The 20,284-nt window shown below is 42.8% G+C and overlaps 1 protein-coding gene across 4 annotated transcripts in view; it reads left to right on the plus strand.

Annotated features, from left to right (window-relative positions):
• Window positions 1-1,056: 1,056 nt before the first annotated feature.
• PAN2 (poly(A) specific ribonuclease subunit PAN2) overlaps window positions 1,057-20,284 on the plus strand; it is a 44,248-nt gene continuing 25,020 nt past the window's right edge. For 2 of the 4 annotated variants that reach the window (XM_075591375.1, XM_075591378.1), the window contains exons 1-9: window positions 1,057-1,214; window positions 3,521-3,697; window positions 9,625-9,935; window positions 13,705-13,874; window positions 14,588-14,708; window positions 15,520-15,597; window positions 16,488-16,755; window positions 19,137-19,476; window positions 19,958-20,054. In XM_075591375.1, the coding sequence (XP_075447490.1) occupies window positions 9,654-9,935; window positions 13,705-13,874; window positions 14,588-14,708; window positions 15,520-15,597; window positions 16,488-16,755; window positions 19,137-19,476; window positions 19,958-20,054 (1,356 nt within the window). In that variant the 5' untranslated portion in view covers window positions 1,057-1,214; window positions 3,521-3,697; window positions 9,625-9,653. Of the gene's footprint in view, window positions 1,215-1,240; window positions 2,020-3,520; window positions 3,698-9,624; window positions 9,936-13,704; window positions 13,875-14,587; window positions 14,709-15,519; window positions 15,598-16,487; window positions 16,756-19,136; window positions 19,477-19,957; window positions 20,055-20,284 lie in introns of those variants that run through there. The other 2 variants (XM_075591376.1, XM_075591377.1) reach the window with 2 other exon arrangements.

The raw sequence follows: 20,284 nt of genomic DNA on the forward strand, positions 1-20,284 counted from the left end.
AACACTACCTGGCACAAACATGTACCTCTCTTTTCTGCTGGAGGGAGAAAGACCATACTGGGTCTGTGATTCACAAGATCATGATAAATACTGCTAATTGGAAAATGGGGCAGGGCGACCTTTAAACCATTAGGAGGGCCACACCTCCAAACAACAACAGCTGCATAACCCATCAAGCCCCAGAACCCCAAAACCCACCCTCACATCATATATACAGCATATATATTATTGTCAAAAGCAGTGCTACTGAGCGTGGCAAGATATGTACACAAAAACTGAACTACCATCCTCTATCTCACAGGTCATCTGGAGTTGGTTAGAAGGTATGAACAATGATGCTGCCAATTTGATTTTCCCAAAGCACCAGGAACACTACTGCCAGATTGCGAAATGAAAAGAAAAGAATGGCCCTGATGAAGGTCTGATTATGGAACGAAATATTGGCACTATGTTTTTAATCTTGTTATAATAAAGTATCATTTTTTGAGTGCCTGGTTTAAGGATATATTTTTGACAATTTGTGAAAAATATTTTTAAAAAAAAGTAATCCCCCCCTTTATGGCCCTTTATGTAACCGACAGTAATCTTTTCATTTCTTTTATTTTGTAGAACTCCAGACATAGGTTTTGTAATGGACTGGTTGTGTATAAAATGCTTGCCACATCTAATCTTTATACCAACCTAATGATAAAAAAAAAACAAAATAAAAACATATTATAATAAACATAAAACATATTGTTGAATATCTGTCATAGCACTTTGCTTTGCTCCAAAATAGGACTTGGGAAATTGTAGGTTGCATGAATGAGATGAATAACTCCTGATTAGAGATGGATCATTATTTTTTTAAATTAAATAAATCAATATTAAGAAATCCTGGCAGTGGGTCTCAACCCTCTGAACAATAAATAATCTCTTCCATTCACTCCTAGCAACATCAAGCCGTCACTTCACACGCGAAGCTTTCGCACTGAGTTTGACCCTGCACGCTTCCCGTTCAAGTCATTTCTATGCTCTCATCCTACCCGAGTCACGCCACATCCGTCAACAAAGTTCCACCAACAAGCCCCGCCTTTCTGCCCTCTGATTGGCTGAGATAGCTCTAACTTTTCTACCAGTGTCATCTGATTAGTCCAGCCAGCTGTCGGTCGTGGTATCCTGGGAGGTGGGGTTAGGTTGTAGTGCGGTTCCCAAGCAAGATGCGCTGTTAAGAGGTAATCCTGTGCTTGAGTTTCACATGTACGGGATGGGGTCGATGCGGTTAATTGTAAGATCGGGGGGGGATCACAGTAACCCTTTATCGGTGTTTCCCCTAATGATATTCATTATTTAACACTTACAATAGAAATAGTTTCCAAGTATACCTGTCCCTATTCAATGAAACCGGGAATAACAAGGAATATTGGCATATGTCCTCCTGATATATCGTTATATAATGTCATGGGTAATATGTTTGCAGATAAAATACGTTATTTGTTCAAATAAACAGTAAACCCCAAACGATTAGTTTGTTCCCATGTTTAAATAGCATCTAATCTTGTAATTCAATAGAAAACAATGATTAGTGCAGCTGATGGGCAAACTTTACCCTCATGAAAGACACACTGTTTTCTTTGTTTTTGTTTTTTAAATAAATCAGTTCTGTAGTATTAAATACTAAATACTACCTTTTTTAAAATTCAACTCAATGCCATTTGTAATGAGTTTTAATATACTGAATATCCTTTGATTTCTATAAAAAGTTTTAAACACTTTCCCAGCAGTGCAAGATCTTTGTAACACTTTCCTGTTTGTGATAATTTGTTGCCAATGTTCCCAGCAGTTTGAGCTACAAACTATAACAATAGATAATGTTACCTTAGTAATATAAGAATACATTGTAACTGCTGAGTTACACTGACTGAAGGTAATTTGAAACGGAAAGGCAGCCATTTAGTGAACCCAGTGAAGCAGGATTTTGGTGATCGATCACTGGAGAACGAATTGAATGGCAGTTTAGGTAATTGGTTTTCAATAAAGGTAATCCAATGCTGCATATATTAAAACAAAATGTAAACAAATATATATGTTCCTGAGCAGCCCTGAAACATTGCTTGAATAGACACAATTAATTGAAGCTACTGTACCACAATTCAGGGAGGACCATCAGTCAGGTTAAAGTTTATATGAGAGCAGAATACCTTAGAGCAGGGGTGCGCAAACGGGGAGGGTTACAGAGGTCTAACGGTCTTCCCCCAAGGCATTTAACTGCCGCGGCACAGTGCGAGGCCTCTGTAAACTCACTTCTTGTGATTAAGCCGGCTTCGGGCGACTCATCATCGTGGCACTAAAGTAAGGGGGGTCGCGAGCACTGGGGGAGAGCAGCACTAGAAGTTTGCGCACCCCTGATCTAGAGATAGGACAGGAGGCTGTTCTAAAGGTGTAATCTGTGATACCTTAGGCTGCGTCCATAGAGCCTCAGCCCGCGCTCCTCCGCGCTGACGCTGGGGCTCGCCTGCCCGGTCAGGTGTGATCCCATGGATTGGCAGGTGAGCCAGCATGCGCGATCGGGAGGGAGGGGGAGGCGGGGCAGTGACGTCGCTGGGCCAATAGCCCGCGGCGCGCCGACGTCACGGCACCATGACGTTCACGCTGCTTTGCTGTGATTAAAGGTTTTCAGCCGACAGCGCGCTGAGAAACGGTCTCTGCTGACGGCTGAAAATTCCAACGCCTCAGCACGCCTGCGGACGCTCGCGTGAGCCCCATCTAAAGACATCCTCATTGAGGATGCCGGGGCTCAGCGCGGCTTCCCCTGCTATGGACGTAGCCTAATTCAAATAAATCAGTGGTCTCCAAACTTTTCAGTACGAGGGACACATCGTATATTCTACACATTTTCGCGGGCCAAAGAAAAAAAATCTTTGTATATATTTTATAAATGAATGAATACGTTTTATTTGGATCTTTTTGGGGTACTCAGCATGATATGATTCAGAACAAAAGAGAAATGTGACAATTACAAAGAGAGGATGCCATGCTTACACTGGGAAATGATAATATAATGAGCAAAAATATATATATTTCAAGTTGCTGCGAGCCGGATAAAATCTTGTGGGGGGCCTGATGTGGCTCCCGGGCCGTAGTTTGGAGACCTCTGAAATAAATGATAGTTTGGAAACTGTATCAAGTCAGTCATGTTGTCTACAGTTATTTGCGAAAATTGAAAAGGTAGAGGGTAGAGCACAGCAAAACAATGTAAGGGCTGGAGGCAAAAAGTAAAATAAATTATTTATTAGGCATATTAGCCACAAAAATCGAACACACAATTAAAAAAAACTCTTGACACGTTTCCCGCCGTGGAGGCGCTTTATCAAAGAGTAACACACTCCTTTCAACAAGTAAAGTTTTTACTTTTTGCCTCCAGACCTTACATTGTTTTGCTGTGCTCTACCCTCTACCCTTTTGCTTACCATATCGAAGCACGCCCTCTGGATCTCGGGTATAACAGCTGCTCATCTGCATTGTGAATATTTCCCTGCAGCAGCGCTCCGGTCCTTTCTCACCAGTGTGGTCACGGTACTCCACTCGCCAACAGCGGTTCGGTGGGAGGTGACACAGGCACCCGACAAGAGGTGCTCTGTTGCTGCAGGACTCATCTCTCGGGTGGTCGGATCACCCTGTCTTTCCCCGCGTTCTGCTGCCTCCAGACGGAGTTCAGGTGAGGTGGTTGCCGCATTATTCCACACATAATTGGGTCATTGCATTGACTTTTATTACCTTATATTGTTATGGCTCCGGTCATACTCTTCACCACCATACCTCAGTGGTCTCCTTTTCAATGATTGTTATATGGACATTGTTAGACACACATGGTTTGTAGCATCAATTGGGGGTTTTTCCCATTTTTTTTCTACAGTTATTTGTGATCTACCTGTGCAAAGAGGAACGGTCCTGGGTTAATTAGGACATTTTGTATCTTTACAATTTGTTATTTAGGTGTGTGTGTGTTTTGTTACTTAAAGATTTACATAATACTTTCTTGTAACTGGTCTCATTACATTTAATATCCATTTAGAATGCTCGTTGTGAAACCTTCCAGTAATTTTTAATTTGGGGAAAAATTGTAAAACCATTTATTTCAAGGGAATCTTAAATATGACCACACTTGTGTGTGTTGTATAAATTTTTTTTAAAAAAACAACCCAAATATTTCAGCTCTGATTATTGCTGCATTGTCATGGCTTCTTAATTGTTTCGGTAGATATGCGCTTCTCAAGGAATCAGTATTATGTATTTTGTGATTAGTATTGTCCCTTTTGCTGTTTGGCAAAGCTTTATTAAACAAAATTGTGTGTGTGTATCCCTAGAGATCCAATATAGCGGCACAGCACAAGAGATAATCACTTAAAAGTGGTTCATTGGGTCCAAAATGCACACATATATGCCTGACGTTTCGGGCCCCTGGGACCCAATAAACCACTTTTATGTGACTATCTCTTGTGCTGTGCCGGTATATTGGATCTCGATCCTCTCAGACTTAACTATATATCTATATCTATCTCTTCTCTCTATCTTACCTGAATGAGGATTTCCATGGGAAAGTGGACATACAATTGGTGCAATGTAGTGATGTTCCTTTCAATGATTACTACATGAGCAACGATGAGGGGGCCAACTATTTTGATTTGCCTTACGACCAGCAAATCCATGTTTACCAGGTCATGCTATTGCATAGGTCACTATGGGCCATTCAAGTGAATGGGCTGTAAGATTGTAAGATGTCTCCAGTGTAGGAAGATGCCTTCTAACATAGCATCGCTTCTTAAGTGTGCCCCTAAATTCTTGTCTGACAAAGAGGGAACGGCTTCACAGAATGTTGAATAGAAGCCAAAGAGAAAACAAGCACAATATAGGCACTAAAGGTGTTTTTTTTGTGTGTGATCACTGGAAGTCAATAAGTAGTTCAAACTTGGAGGAACATAGGCGTAGTTATGCTAAAAGTATATCTGTAGATACCTGGCAAAGTACGTATGACAATATGAGCATTGTACTTTAAAAGTATGTGTATCTGTACTCATAAAAATACATATGCAAAAGGGTGCTGGAATTCTTGAGTACCCCTACAAAAACAGCGGTTTGTGTGTATATATAAAGAATGTGTGCTATGTTCATTCTTATTCAGTATTAATGGGGCTAACAATAAATAGGAAAAATAAATGTTGTTGTGTTTTTTTGGTACAAATATTTTATTGAATAGGCTGGAAGATAAATAATGTAGCATAACATTGATTCAAGTGTCAAGGTGCAGATACCCTTACAGTGGGTTTAACACAATTCGGATACTTTGACATTTTATATAACAGTGTGCCATTCTTTCAACATATATAACAGGGGGAATAACAATCTTCCCACCTGTAAGCGGAATCCAACTAGCGCCAACCAGTGGGGTTCGTTACTGCAGTATGGTGGGACAGAGAGTTGGGGGGGGAGTTATTGTATGTCTTTATTTATATAGCGCCATTAATGTACATAGTGCTTCACAGTAGTAATACACGTCGTAATCAAATAAATAACAGATCATGGGAATAAGTGCTTCAGACATAAAAGTAACATTAAGGAAGAGGAGTCCCTGCTCCGAGGAGCTTACAGTCTTATTGGTAGGTAGGGAGAACGTACAGAGACAGTAGGAGGGAGTTCTGGTAAGTGCATCTGCAGGGGGCTAAGCTTTATATCATGTGCCCAGTATTATCCACAGTGCTATTCATATGCTTGTTTAAGCAAGTGTGTCTTAAGGTGGGTCTTAAAGGTGGATAGAGTGGATGCTAGTCGGGTATTGAGGAGAAGGGCATTCCAGAGGTGCGGGGCAGTCAGTGAAAAAGGTTTAAGGCGGGAGAGGGCTTTAGATACAAAAGGGGTAGAAAGAAGACATCCTTGTGAAGAACGCAAGAGTCTGAATGGTGCATAACGAGAAATTAGGGCTGAGATGTAAGGCAGGGCAGAAGAGTGTAAAGCTTTAAAAGTGAGGAGGAGAATAGAGTGTGAGATGCGGGATTTGATAGGAAGCCAGGAGAGGGATTTCAGGAGGTGAGACGCAGAGACAGATTTAGGAAAGAGCAGAGCGATTCTGGCAGCAGCGTTTAGGATAGATTGTAGGGGAGACAGATGAGAGGCAGGAAGGCCGGACAGCAGGATGTTACAGTAATCAAGACGGGAGAGAATGAGGGCCTGAGTCAGAGTTTTAGCAGTCGAGCAACAGAGGAACGGGCGTATCTTAGTGATATTGCGGAGGAAAAAGCGACAGGTTTTAGAAACGTTTTGAATGTGAGAGGAGACTGTGAGAGAGGAGTCCAGTGTGACCCCTAAGCAGTGTGCTTGGGCTACTGGGTGAATGTAATGTGGAAGGAGGTAGTAGGGCCAGATTTGGGAGGAAGTATGAGGTGTTCTGTTTTTGCCATGTTGAGTTTAAGGCGGCGGAGGGCCATCCAGGATGATATAGCAGAGAGACATTCAGAAACTTTGGTTTGTACAGCAGGTGTAAGGTCAGGTGTTGAAAAGTAAATTTGTGTGTTGTCAGCGTAGAGGAGATATTTAAACCCAAGAGATGTTATTAGGTCACCTAGAGAGAGTGTGTACAGAGAAAAGAGAAGAGGTCCCAGGACAGAGCCCTGGGGTACCCCCACAGAGAGATCAATAGAGGAGGAGGTGGTGTTAGCAGAAGAGACACTGAAAGTACGATGGGAGAGGGTAAGAAGAGACCCAGGATAGAGCTTTGTTCCGAATACCAAGAGTATGGAGAATGTGAAGGAGAAGAGGGTGGTCCACGGTGTCAAATGCTGCAGAGAGGTCGAGCAATATGAGCAGAGTGTAATGACCTCTGTCTTTGGCAGCATGGAGATCAGTTATTTTAGAGAGGGCTGTTTCCGTGGAGTGAGCAGTGCGGAAGCCAGATTGTAGAGGGTCTAGGAGAGAATAGGTGTTGGGAAAATGGAGCAAGCGAGAGAATACAAGACGTTCAAGGAGTTTAGAGGCAAAAGGCAGGAGGGAGACAGGTCGATAGTTAGAAAGACAGGTAGGGTCAAGCTTGCTGTTTTTGAGTAATGGTATGACTGTTGCATGTTTGAAGGAGGATGGAAAGGTTCCAGAGCAAAGGGAGGAGTTAAAAATGTGTGTGAGCGTAGGGATTATAGTAGGGGCAAGAGGTTTTAGGAGATGGGAGGGAATGGGGTCAAGAGGGCAAGTGGTTGAGGAAGAAGAGGAGAGCAACAGTGATACATCCTCATCTGAGACCGTGGAAAAAGAGTCAAGGAAGGCAGGAGGAGAGTTAGGAAGAGGTGTAGGATGGGAGGAAGAAACAGACGGGATGTTCTGACGTATGGATTACACCTTTTCCTTAAAATAGTCAGCAAAATCCTGAGCGGAGATGGAGGAAGAAGAGGCAGCTGAGGGTGGTTTGAGTAGAGCGTCAAAGACAGAGAATAGTCGACGTGGGTTAGACTTGTGCGTGTTGATTAGTGAAGAAAGGTAGGCTTGTTTCGCTTGCGAGAGGGCAGAGTTGAGACAGGATAGCATAAATTTGTAGTGAAGGAAGTCTGCGAGAGTATTAGATTTCCTCCAGAGGTGTTCAGAGGAACGTAACATGCGCGTGTGGGAATTTAGCCAGGGTCTGGGGTTAGAAGGGCGAGGACGGCAAAGAGAAAGTGGGGCATGTAGATCAAGAGAGGAGGATAAGGCAGAGTTATAGTTCCTGACCAGGTTGTCAGGGTCTGTAGCAGAGCTGGGAGAGAAGGAGGAGCGTTAAGTGGACTCAAAGTCAGGTAGGTGAATAGAGCGCAGGTTTCTGCAGAACCGGGGGGGTATATGGAGTGGGAGAAGCGAGATAGAGAGAATGAGATGAGGTGATGGTCAGAGAGAGGAAAGGGGGAAATGGAGAAATCAAAGAGAGAGAAGTTTTTTTGTGAAAACCAGGTCGAGGTAGTGGCCGTCCTTGTGGGTGCTGGCTGCAGTCCACTGTTGAAGGCCAAAAGAAAAGGTTACAGAGAGAAAGCGGGAAGCCCAAGGGAGAGAAGGGTCATCAATGTGGCAATTGAAGTCCCCATGGAGAAGAACAGGGGAGTCTGAGGAGAGAAAGAAAGAGAGCCAGGATTCAAAGTGAGAGAGAAAGGCAGAAGGGGGGTGAGTAGAGGTAGGTGGGCTATAGATGACTGCCACGTGGACAGGGAGAGGAGAGAAGATCTGGACAGTGTGAAACTCAAAGGAGGGAAAAGCAAGAGAGGGAGGAGTAGGAAGGGTTCGGTAACGGCAGAGAGGAGAGAGCAGGAGCCCAACGCCTCCACCCCTGCCATCAGGGCGCGGAGTGTGGGAGGAAGAAAGGCCACCATAAGAGAGGGCAGCTTCCAGAGCAGAGTCAGACTGAGTGAGCCAGGTCTCAGTTATAGCAAATAAGAGCAGAGAGTGAGAGAGAAAGAAGTAATGCACAGAGAGGAACTTGTTAGAGAGGGAGCGAGCATTCCAAGGGGCACAGGAGAAAGGGAGAGAAGAGGGAGGGTGGCAGGGGATGGATATGAGGTTGGAGGAGTTTACACCAGGAGTAGAGGTTGCATTTGGCAGGTGAGGGCGAGAGCATGTAGGAATAAGGCAGGGACCAGGATTGGGAGCGATATCCCCAGAAGCAAGGAGGCGAAGCATGGATAGAAAGAGAATGTGTGAGGAGGATTTGTAGGGGTGTGATTTAGTGCAGGCAATATAGCTGTGCAGTGTCAGAGGGCGCAGGTAAGAAAGGAGTTCATGTGAACTCAGAAGTGGTGAAGGAAGGAGAGATGGAGATATATGAATAGAGTTAGAGACATACTGAGCCTGGTAAAAGGAAGTGTATAATTTGAGATTATTGTATTTTTTTGCATTATGAAATTTGAGTAATAACTGCAGAATTTGCCCAACCTTTTTTTAATTGATGCAATTAAAAGAAACAAATGTTTTAAGTGTTTTTTAAAATATGTTCTGAACATTTGTTTTTATTTCCAGCGGACTTACCGGTGGTGGGGGGGGGGGGGGGTTAATCTTGCGAGCATTATTTAGTTAATGTATGTTTTTTGTTCTCGTGTGTGGGTCATTTAGTTCAATCTTGTCACCAAAACATGGTAAGTCTGGAACCATGTCAGGATAGACTCCATAGGCTCAAGAAGTTGTGTTTTTAGATATAATTTTAAAGTAGATGTACATTTCCAAGATAAACGTAAAAAATGTATGTATATCTTTATATAGTGCAATCGATGTACATACACGTGATACAGCAATAATACACGTGATAATAATATAACAAATAATTGGAATAAGCACTTAATAATAAGCGACATAAAAGTAACATTAGGAAAAAGGAGTCCCTGCCCTGAAGAACGTACAATCGAACTGATATTAAGACACTTGTTTTTTGGTAACTTATTCAGCAGACTAGGGTCTTTAGTTCAGTGGGTTGACTTCAGTGTTTGAGTTCATCCATGAAAGCTAGAAGACTCTTATCTTTGGAAAGGCTTCCACCTGGGTTAGGCTCTAGGAAACCTTCCGTCCTAATCCTGAGTGCTCAACGTGTCTGGGATCCAGTGTGGCTGGCAGAAGTTAACCCTTTCCTTTTTGTTTGTTTCTTTTTAGTCCACCTTCTGCAGATCTCCAATGCCACCATGAACTTTGATGCCCTCGACCCTGCTCTGGCAGAGTATGCGCCCACCCTCCACGCCCCCCTTGACCCGACCCTTGATCCCCACCTGAACCCCAACCTCCTGCAGAACGTGGAGCTGGATCATGATGGTGTGCGCCTGGAAGGGCTCCCTGTCCCAGAGTCTGTACGCATCATGGAAGGGATGTACTCCGAGTTGCACACCACTGTGTCAGAGGTTGGCGTACCTGTCTCTGCTGTACACTTTGATCTTCACGAGGAGATGTTGTGGGTCGGGAACCACGGAGTGAGTTTTATCTTATATCCTTGTGCTTTCTAGTACCATGTACTTGTGATAACTCTGGGACTTAATCAGCCTTTAAAATACATCAGCATGTAGCTGTAATTTATTTGGCCTCAACATGGGATGAGGTCACCAACGAATAACCCATATCCTGATCTTTTAAAGGTGAAATATCCTCTGCTGTACTTTTTTATTTTTTTAAACTCTGTTTCCATTTGAAAGGCATCCCTCCACTCCTACAGAGCCATCTTAGACTTCCTTAAACCCTTTTATACTGCCTGGTCACATGATCTTCCCCACAGAACTTTAAATCTTTGGTCTTCTTCTGCTGCACTGACAGCCATTTAGTGAACCCCCGAGCCAAATCTTCACCGATTGGCAATTTGGCTAATTACGTATCATTGTGTGGATTGTATTGACGCACATATTCAAGGGAAAAAAAATCAAATAGAAAATGGCTGCTTTAATGTGTTTATCACAAAGTAGATTGGTCATGCATTAAATGCTTGTTTTCTAAGGGGTGAACATGATGGGAATGAAAGTGGGGGGCCTGCATGCGACCATGTTATCCCTATACCAGGTGGGGTTGAGTGCCAGAAAGATCGGTGGCACTCGCATACCGCTGGTCTTACGGCTCTCTGGGATAAAGGTGAATTTACACTTCACACTTGCAGCAACTTATCTGTCCTAAAAATACTTTACTTTACTCCTACAAATTGCTGAGAGAAGTTGCCTCCAACCAAACTGAGCATTTACTCTATCACCGTACAGTACCTCTCAGAGTAACTATCGACCAATAGCATGCCGCTTACAGAGAGGGTAGTAAAACAAGCTGCACTTAATTTACTTGGATATTGACTTTAGCAAAAAAGGCCAAAACCCTGCTTCACTGTTAAGGCAACATTTCCATAGGAAATAAGCTTGAGGTGTTTCTTGGCTTTTCGAGTGGTAAGGGGTTCTGTATATCAAGAACAACAACAACAAAAAGGCATTTTAGAGAGATCCTAAAGCTTCCTCCCTGCAGTCAGCCAGCAGGGCCAGGATCCTGTGCAGGTTACTGTACTCGTACTGTCTGAGAATGAAGATAGCAGGAACAAACAAACAAACGGCTGATGGGAAATAACAAAATGGATATTGAGCTGCACTCCGGGAAAAGCCACTTACTTTGATTAGTTGGAAAGCGTAGATCTAAAAGACACGAGCATAGCACATAAATGTCACATTTCTTTGCAACACAAATATTGACGTAAACACTGCTCTATTCTTAGCTTCACTTGTTTTATTAGGCACGAAGGACAAGCGCGGGGTCCAGTTAACGCAATGCTAAACATTGGAGATGGCTAAAAGAAAGGGACCCCCCAAACATGAGGCTTTACCAGGTCTACTCACGTTAAATCAGCAGGTTAATGCAGGGGTGCTCAACTCCAGTCCCCCCCCATCATGTCCGGTTATCCCTGCTTTGACTGAGCCACTGGTTGCGCCACCTATGCTGAAGCAGGGATATGGACCCTGTGCTTGTTCTCCATGCCTAATAAAACAAGTGAAGCTAAGAATAGAGCAGTGTTTTATGTCAATATTTGTGTTGCAAAGAAATTTGACATTCCTGTGCTATGCTCGTGTCGAAGACTGAGCCTCTGATTGAGCCAAGTGTACTGAAGCAGGGATATTCTGAAAACCTGACCTGTTGGGGGGGCTTTGAGGGCTGTAGCTGAGAACCCCTGGGTTAATTTATAGACAAGGCATGCAGAAGTCGGGTAGTTAACTACACTTGCTATAAGCAATCTCCAGACTCCACTCCCTAAGCAAATGATAGGATCTTATTTTTTAAAGTAATACAGAGTCACATACATGACATGGCTTGGAGTATCAGAGAGCTTGATGTGAAAGTATGGATTTTCTTACTGGGCTACAGATACTACATATTATTAGACTTTAAATCCCATCGACTTCACCAGTTTATAAGTTCAATATTCTCTTCATGCCTCCATTTTTGTGAGCCTAGTAAGGGGTTATTCATTAAACCTCCAGACTGTTGTTTGATGCGCATTTTAATAAGCCCTATAATATCATGGCCAATGTCTCTAAGAAATCAAGATATTTCACACAGACTCTGAATCTGTCACTTTTTTCCGAGTTCTTTATTTTGTGTTGCTTGAAGCAATAGGCCAGGCCTGCACAACATGCGACCCGTTTGCACTCACTTTGCAGCCTGCTCTCCCCCGCGAGCCCGCTGTCAGCACTGCAGGGTAGCAGTGTGCTCCAGCATTGAGGCACTTCCGTGCCTGCTGCTTGCTAGAGCGTGCGTACAGTCCTGCCTGCTCTGCCGCCTCCTCCTCCATCGCAAACCAAGGTGGGGTGGGGGGTGGAGAGATGATGTGATTTGTGGTGCAGGGGAGGGTGATTTGATGTGAGGTGCAGGGGGAGATGGGTGTGAGGTGCAAGGGGGGGGGGGTATGTATGTTGTGTGCAGGGGGGTTATTGTGTGTTTATGTGGAGGGGGAGTATTATTTGTGTGGGGGAGAGATGGGGGTATGAGAGATAGTTGGGGAGTCTCGCAAAGGTTGATAATGAGGGGTTCTGGGTGAGATATATGAGGATGATGATGAGAGGTGCAGGAGGAGAGATGATGATGATGATTTTACCCGTGCGGCCCAAATCTTTTTTTCATTGGAGCAGTTCGGCCCTTCTCACTTTACAAGTTGTGCAGGCCTGCACTAGACGGTATATCATATATACATTCATTCCACAGTAAAAGTTATTCGAAGTTTGTAGAAAGAATTGTATGTTGAGGTTAAAACGTCAAGCAACATTTCTAGCAAAAACGGAAATTATAACTGAGTAACAATGCACAGAAATATAATGTATAATATAAAAGAAGGGTACACGAGCATTGGTTCTCATCTTGTTAAGCCTGGGGAGGAGTGTGTGAGAATTTGTATTCATACAGGTGGTTCATGCATATCAGTATGGGTAGGTGTGAAGCATAAGCCTGCATGCTAACACCAATATTCCTGTAACTGTTCCATTCCCTTATATTATTACCCAGTTGGACCATTGTGTTGTATTTTTGGAGGTGTAGTTTTGCCATGGGAGCTGAATCTCTCACTTTTAATGCTGAAGATAACCGCTTCAGGGACTTCACCAAGACCTCGAGCAGCAATCATTTTTTTTATTCAATTGTATATTTGTGCATCCTAAACCTTCATAGCTGTATTTTTCCTGTCCTTTATATAGCTAGCACCTGAAGAGCAGTGATATTTTGCTTAAGACGCTGGCTTTGGAAGTGGGAGATTCTGGTCCAGGATCAGAACCTGTTGCGTTTCGGTGATTCGGTTTATCTCCGTATGAAAGGCGTAACGCATACTACAAAGAGAAATTCTGACTTTACAGCGCGTGAGCAGTACCTTCTACAGAGGCATAACATATAAGCATTGAGCCTTTTCTACAAACCAGATTTATATTTTTAACGTTTTCTTCCATTATTTATCCAGATTCTGAATATTCTTTCTTCTATACTTATGCTATGATAATGCAGACTGTTGTTTTTGATGGTGGTGGAACCTTTTTTTTATTCGTCCTTTAGATATTTTCTTTGTGCTCATACTTTATCAGCACCCATTCATATCCCCTCCATGCCGCATACTAAATTGCAGGTTAGGTACTGTTAGGTACCTGCATAATATGACCATGTACAACACCATGAAGATAAGAAAGGAATCGGATGTTTTGAGTAATGTCCTTCACCAGACTCCCTCTCTTTGTTTGTCCACAGGGCCATACCACTTCCTTCTTTAGCCCTGCGCTGGAGAGGTACTCATCATTCCAAGTACACGCCACCAACGACATTCGGCAGATCCAGAGCTTGGAGAACGGAGTGCTCTTCCTCACCAAGACCAACCTGAAATACCTAACCCGTGGGGGACTGATCATCTTTGACTATCTGTAAGTCTTTAGTCCCTATTCAGTGTTCTGTGCGAGCATCATTTCTTTTCTAGAGAAGGTTTTAGTTCAATAATTGGAATGGAGCTGATCTCGTCCCAGCACAGAAAAGACCGCATATTTAAGCAGTATGCGTGGGGTCTTTATTCCATGCAACACATTGCAGTACGCAAGGTTTTAATACCAACTATACCATCTAAGGACAGACTGTAGTCCTTTGTTTCTGTTTGTTATGATTTTTGACACCATGTCAATTTTTGGTTGGAGGGGCAGGCGTGATGGGTCATATATTTATTTGCCTAAACTAGAAGGACAGATTGTGATGCTACTTTTTCTTCTTGTTACTATATTATCCTGCTGCAAGAGAAATAGGTTCAATTACCTGAATATTCCTTCTGTCTCTCACTGTCATGTATATCTTTATTTATATAGCACCATCAATGTACATAACTTTACAGCAGTAACACACATTACATAATAGGAATAAGCGCTTCATGCATAAGTAGACATTAAGAAAAGGCGTTCCTGCCCTGGAGAGCTTACAATTATGTATCAGAGGGACAGACTCAGTGGATCTTCGTTTTCTTCTGATATTGTCACTCTTACACTGCAGTTACACACTGGGTGACAAGCATGATGGACCACAGATCCTATGTCTTTTGTGGCAGTCTACCAGCAAATGAAGATAAGTGACCTTGTTTTCTCATGATTTGTAGCATGGATGAAAATGTGGACATGCACAGCCTGCTGCTCACAGATAATAGTACCCTGCTCATGGGAGGGATGCAAAACCATGTGATACAGATGGACCTTAACACTGTGCAGGAGACACAGAAGGTAACTTCCCTCGTCATAACTTCATCTCCACATGTATAGATCACTGCAAGTGCAAGTTTTACGTCAAAGAACTCTGCCCACAAGGGGAAGCCGGGGAGGTGAATGTAGGAGGGAGGTGTAACCTCCCTCCCACATGGAAATATTTCCACCGTAATTGTAAATAGCCATAAATAAAAGGAAAATGTTAGTGTGCTCATTATGTCCTTTGACTCACGTTAGACACATTCCGTGTAAAAAGAACAACATAATTTCACTACTTTTATAACACTTATTTTTGTTTTTTTGGCAATGCACTGCAGGCCCCTCTTGTACTGAGTTTCCATTGTGATCTGTCGTAACATTTGCTCTTTGATTTGTCAGTAGCATAACTTGGGGGAATACAGAAGTTGAATATGTTAAATAGATCTGTAAGTCGGGTGTATTTAGCTAAAGACTTCTGTAATTAAAGCGTAATATGGTTTGATGGGTATAGTCTGCTTCTGTAGTCAATTTGATAACATAAAAAGTTACATGGGCACCTGAAGACTAAGATACAGTATCCTGGAGTACAAGTAGGATCTGCGGTATTACTGTATGTAGTGAAAATTACTGTGGTAGACTAAATAGGCTGAGTAACTTGTATATAGGCATTATTAAGCTTATTTTTTATTATAGTTATTAACTTGTATGTTTCCTTTTGAAACCAGAACATTGTGTATATCCTGTATACTTGTTCCTTGGTTCGAATCTGATGAGAATGGTGATGACTGTGAGAGCCTGAGTTTTTGCGTTTTTTGAAGGTCCCTCAGATATATTTTTTTCTTTTTCCTAGTATACAACAGAGGTCCCTGGGATCACAATCATGAGGCAATCAAATCGCTTCTTTTTCTGTGGGCACACATCTGGAAAGGTATCTTGTTATTCCTTCGGAGTACTACAGTATATGTTTGTAGTTTTCGTTGGTTTTTTTTTTTGATTTGTTTTTTTTCTCCACATAACTTTTTTCCATTTTTCTTCTTCATATAAGTCTGTGCCACTAGACCTTGCAAAGTCTTTACTTTGTCATGTCTTTTCTGCCCACATGCAATACATTTTGTATGATCTTGGCCTATTGGTCCCTCTCATGCTTCACATCTTCTGATGCCATACAGAGTAGCATAGTAGATTAGGTTGAAGAAAGACATGCCTATTGAGCTCAACCTATGTTCAATTCGAACTGGGTAAGATATTAAAATATTTAGTCTATATTTTTAGTTATATTGCTCAAGAGGATGGCAAACAAAAAAATCTCATTGAAACATTTGCTAATTATGTCTAATAAGTGACATAAAGTGACATAAAGTGACATAAGTGAAATAATTCCTGACACCAGTAATGGCAATCTGATTTCTCCCTGGATAAACACTCTTCCTATTTTTAACTTATTTGGTATATCCCAACACAGTATTCCTTCTTTTTCTTAAATATATCTGCTGTATCTGCCATCACAGCCTCCATGGGTAGCAAGCCACATTTTCACTGCCCTTACTGTAAAGAACTCTTTCCTTTGCTGCTGGTGGAATCTCCTCTCTTCCAAATCTCAAGGAATGCTTCTGTGTAATTTCCACTGTACTAGGGACATAAAGTTACCTTGAAAGTTCTTTGTATTGACCTTGAATATGTCCTATAACCCAGACACCTGGACCCCTTTGATACGTGTAAGCCTTGCCCTATCATATTGGGCTTCTTTTTCTTCTTTTTTTATTCTGCTCTCCAACATGTTTATTTGTTTTATTCCTGGCTTTTCTCACAACCCTCCAGGTCTCCCTTCGAGATCTGCGCACTTTTAAAGCTGAGCACGAGTTCGACGCCTACTCGGGCAGTCTCTCCGATTTCGACGTCCACGGGAACCTCGTCGTGACTTGTGGCTTCTCCAGCCGTATGAACGGGCTGGCCTGTGACCGATTCCTGAAAGTGTACGACCTGCGCATGATGCGGGCCATCACGCCTCTACAGGTCCATGTGGACCCTCTCTTCCTGCGCTTCATCCCAACCTACACCTCTCGACTAGCTATCATCTCCCAGCGGGGTGAGTCCCTCCATGTGATGTGTTTCCTCTGTAACATACGACTCTGCATGAGAGACTCCATTGATTATGATCTGTGCTAGTAGTTTGAATTTGACCTTAATTACCCAATAATAGGGAAGTAATGTCGCAGAAACACAATATTGTGTATTTTTTGAGAATTTTAAAATGTTCTGTATTCTCTAAAATGTTTGAGAATAAGGAGCCTGCTCTTTTAGCCCCTTCTCTACCCTGTAAATCTGCAGCCCATTGCAAAGAATCACGTTACCTATTATTGTCTGAGCCTAAATATCCTGCAGGGCTTGTGCAACCAAAACATAGTCTGTCCCAATACACTCATCCTGTGATGGCCTCTGGGCCCTCCTCTGACATCAAATATTGATTTCAAGCCAAACTGTGCATAACAGTGATGTTGGTGGAACTCCCAAGGAACCTGGGGAAAGTACATTTATGTATGTATTCTAATAATCATTGTATTGTATTGATATTTAGGAAGTATAACAACAAGATACAAAAGGGAGAATGAAGTACGGGGGAAAAAAAGGGGGAGCAATCTGGGTAAGGTTAGTGTAGAAGAGGAACATCAGCTTTTTAGTAAACGATGCATGGGGATACAATGACTACATCAATTGCATCAATCTTCACGGACTCTTTAACCCCTTTCGCCACGGGGTTAGAGGGACCGTACGATTCAATATCCTCTGTGCCCATATACGGACTTGACCTCAGAGCCGGGCTCTTTGGGGGCAGGACCCCCACATGTGCAATAGTGTAGCGTGTTCTTCACAACCTCTTCAAAACAGCACTTTATGACTGGCCTCCCAGAGCCATGTGGCAGGGAACACCCACTGATCAAGGTTCCACCATCCGAGCAGTGCAGGGTATTGCTCTCGCTATTTGCAGTTTGTCATTACACAGGGTGATAAAGCAGTTAGTGTCACTGGGAGCCCTTACTGTACTGTGGGGGCAGATAACAATGGCAGTTTTTTTAATTTGAATTAATATAATGAAGAGAAGCTTAAATGGACGATCTCTCTTAGGACCAAAGTGACCTAATTCCAGTGACATGCGTAAGAGGCCCATCTGGCTAATGGATACCATTTTTAACCCAAATCTGACACCTATAAATGTGTTTTTAAAGTTGGACAGGTATCATTTCCTCTGGCTACTCCATATTTTTTTACATTGTTTTTTTTTTTCAACTTCAATGTTTATTGATTTTAAAAATGAATTGTTATTGTCACAGGAACTAAATGATCAGGGGAGTTGAGGTAATAGGGTACAGAAACACATAATGCAATTAAATCATACTAATGAAATGTTCAACTGACAAAGCAATTTGATGAAAAAGAACACACAATATCTAGGCGGTTGTTTACAAGGTACAGCAAGGTCATCTAGTTTGGAGACCCAACCCTATCCCTGCCCTATTAATCGTTAAGGAGGAGGTAATTCCCGATCCATCTGTTTAGAGAAAATGGAAAAAGCTAGGGAGCTAAATGGTTAGGAGGGATCCATCATAGTTTGGACATTTTGTGTTGTCTCATCCAGGGATCCCATATGGACAAGTACACTTGTTAATTTGTCCTTGTCCATAATTTGACAAATAGCTATTCCTCTTTGTGTGGTGTTATTGTGTGATCTGCACCTCACCTTGAATGCATTGGTTCTCTAATGAGGACAGGGTGGGATCAGGGAACGTAAAACACTTTCTTGACAGTCATCTTCCCTGAATAGGAAAGGTTTATGTGGGATTGCACCTTTTAAGCAAATACTTTCTTTAAAACAATGTAGCTTCCCGTGACAAATATTGTTGTGTAGAAACAGGACAGTCCGGTTTATCAGCACAGCTATTATGCAACTTATACTTTTGTAGTGTATCCAAGCAAAAAAAATATATGTGCAATTTAATCAGGCTTAAAGCAGAGATGTGACTGTATTTTGGTTTCCTTGGGAATGAAGAGATTTGCTTTTCCTTAAGGAGTCTGAATGGAGGGCTTGTCAGTCACGTTTACTCATCACTTGGCCCACACTGTTCTTGTTAGTGGGCCAACAAAAATCTGAAAGGAAGGTTTGGCTACACCAGTAACAGCACCCAAAGGGTAGTGACCTGAGAAATGGCAACCCCAACCATCTCTCCGTTTACCATATTTACAAACCAATTTACAAACATTTATAGGTGTCTGGTTTGTGTAAACAGAAAGTGACAATCGCACAGATTTAAACACGCCATTGCTTCATTTTGGTCTGTAGAAGGACTGCCCTTTTAACCCTATAAAATAAGCTGTCTGTGTATCACAGACAACTCTGGCAATGAAGGGGACTAACTAATACCACTTATTTGTTTAAGAATCTTGTGTTTTTTTGTCTTCCATCACCCACAGGTCAGTGCCAGTTCTGTGAACCCACTGGCCTCGCCAGCCCCGCAGACATCTTTCACGTTAGCACAGTGAGCCAGGTCATCATGTCCTTTGACGTGTCGGCAAGCAAGCAGGTGCTGGTGTTTGGGGACTCGGATGGCTGTGTCCACCTCTGGGCAGACTCTCCCAATGTGACGTTCAATGCCTACCCCCGCGACACTGAGTTTGCATTGCCCTGCATGGTGGACAACCTGCCACACATGGACTGGAGTCAGGACCTCATGCCCCTCTCACTCATCCCTGTGCCACTGACCGAGACGCTGCTCTCCGACTGGCTCTCCGCTAACTCTACCCCGGCACCCCGGTATCTGGCAAACTCCCTTTATCTATTACCACCATTACCTGTTCCACACATATTTCATTTCTGACCTGTCTTCCGATGCCCACACTTTGCTCTGGGTTACCGTGCCATCTCAGATCTCAGTTGCTGCTGTGTTTTCATCTGTTCCAGTACTGATTTTTCCATATACATACACACACCATTGCCACAGCCCCTTAACCTGCATAAATATTATTTCAGCTCTACACTTCAAACGTTTGCACCAAACTTGTATTACTGTAGAGTACTACCTCACCAACATGAATCTCTGCTGTTGCCCCTCATCACTAATTGACCCACCCATGTCATCAAACACTGCTCTGCTACTGCACCTCAATACTGCCCTGTTAAATTCTTATTACTCCATTGGCTTTACCCCTGTTAATTCTGTGTACAGCATTAGCTTGCCAACTGTAATTTCACCTTTGCTATCCTTGTACCTCCTCACCATTTTCTCTTCCCGTAGACGGGCTCCTCCTGTAGATCCTGAGATCCTGCGTGCCATGAAGAAAGTAGGGTTTATCGGCTACTCTCCAAACCCCAGAACAAAGCTTCGCAACCAGGTGTGTGTTTGCTTTTCAGAAAATCCCTCTTTGGTGGTCCCTCTAATTCAGATCTCCTTCCTAGCCTTCCTTTTGGACGAGCTTACCAGACTGTTACTCCTGGTATAAGTTATAGGGGTGTAGTGGCAGCGCTTTCTTGTTGAGTGGTCATTGGGTGTCTTCTAAAAAGACAGGAGGAGCAAGATGCTGATGCTTTCTATCTTCTAGGGATTATAGAAGAGAGCCCTCTT

Source organism: Ascaphus truei, chromosome 3, assembly GCF_040206685.1.
Source record: "Ascaphus truei isolate aAscTru1 chromosome 3, aAscTru1.hap1, whole genome shotgun sequence".
In the NCBI taxonomy this organism is placed as follows: Eukaryota; Metazoa; Chordata; class Amphibia; order Anura; family Ascaphidae; genus Ascaphus; species Ascaphus truei.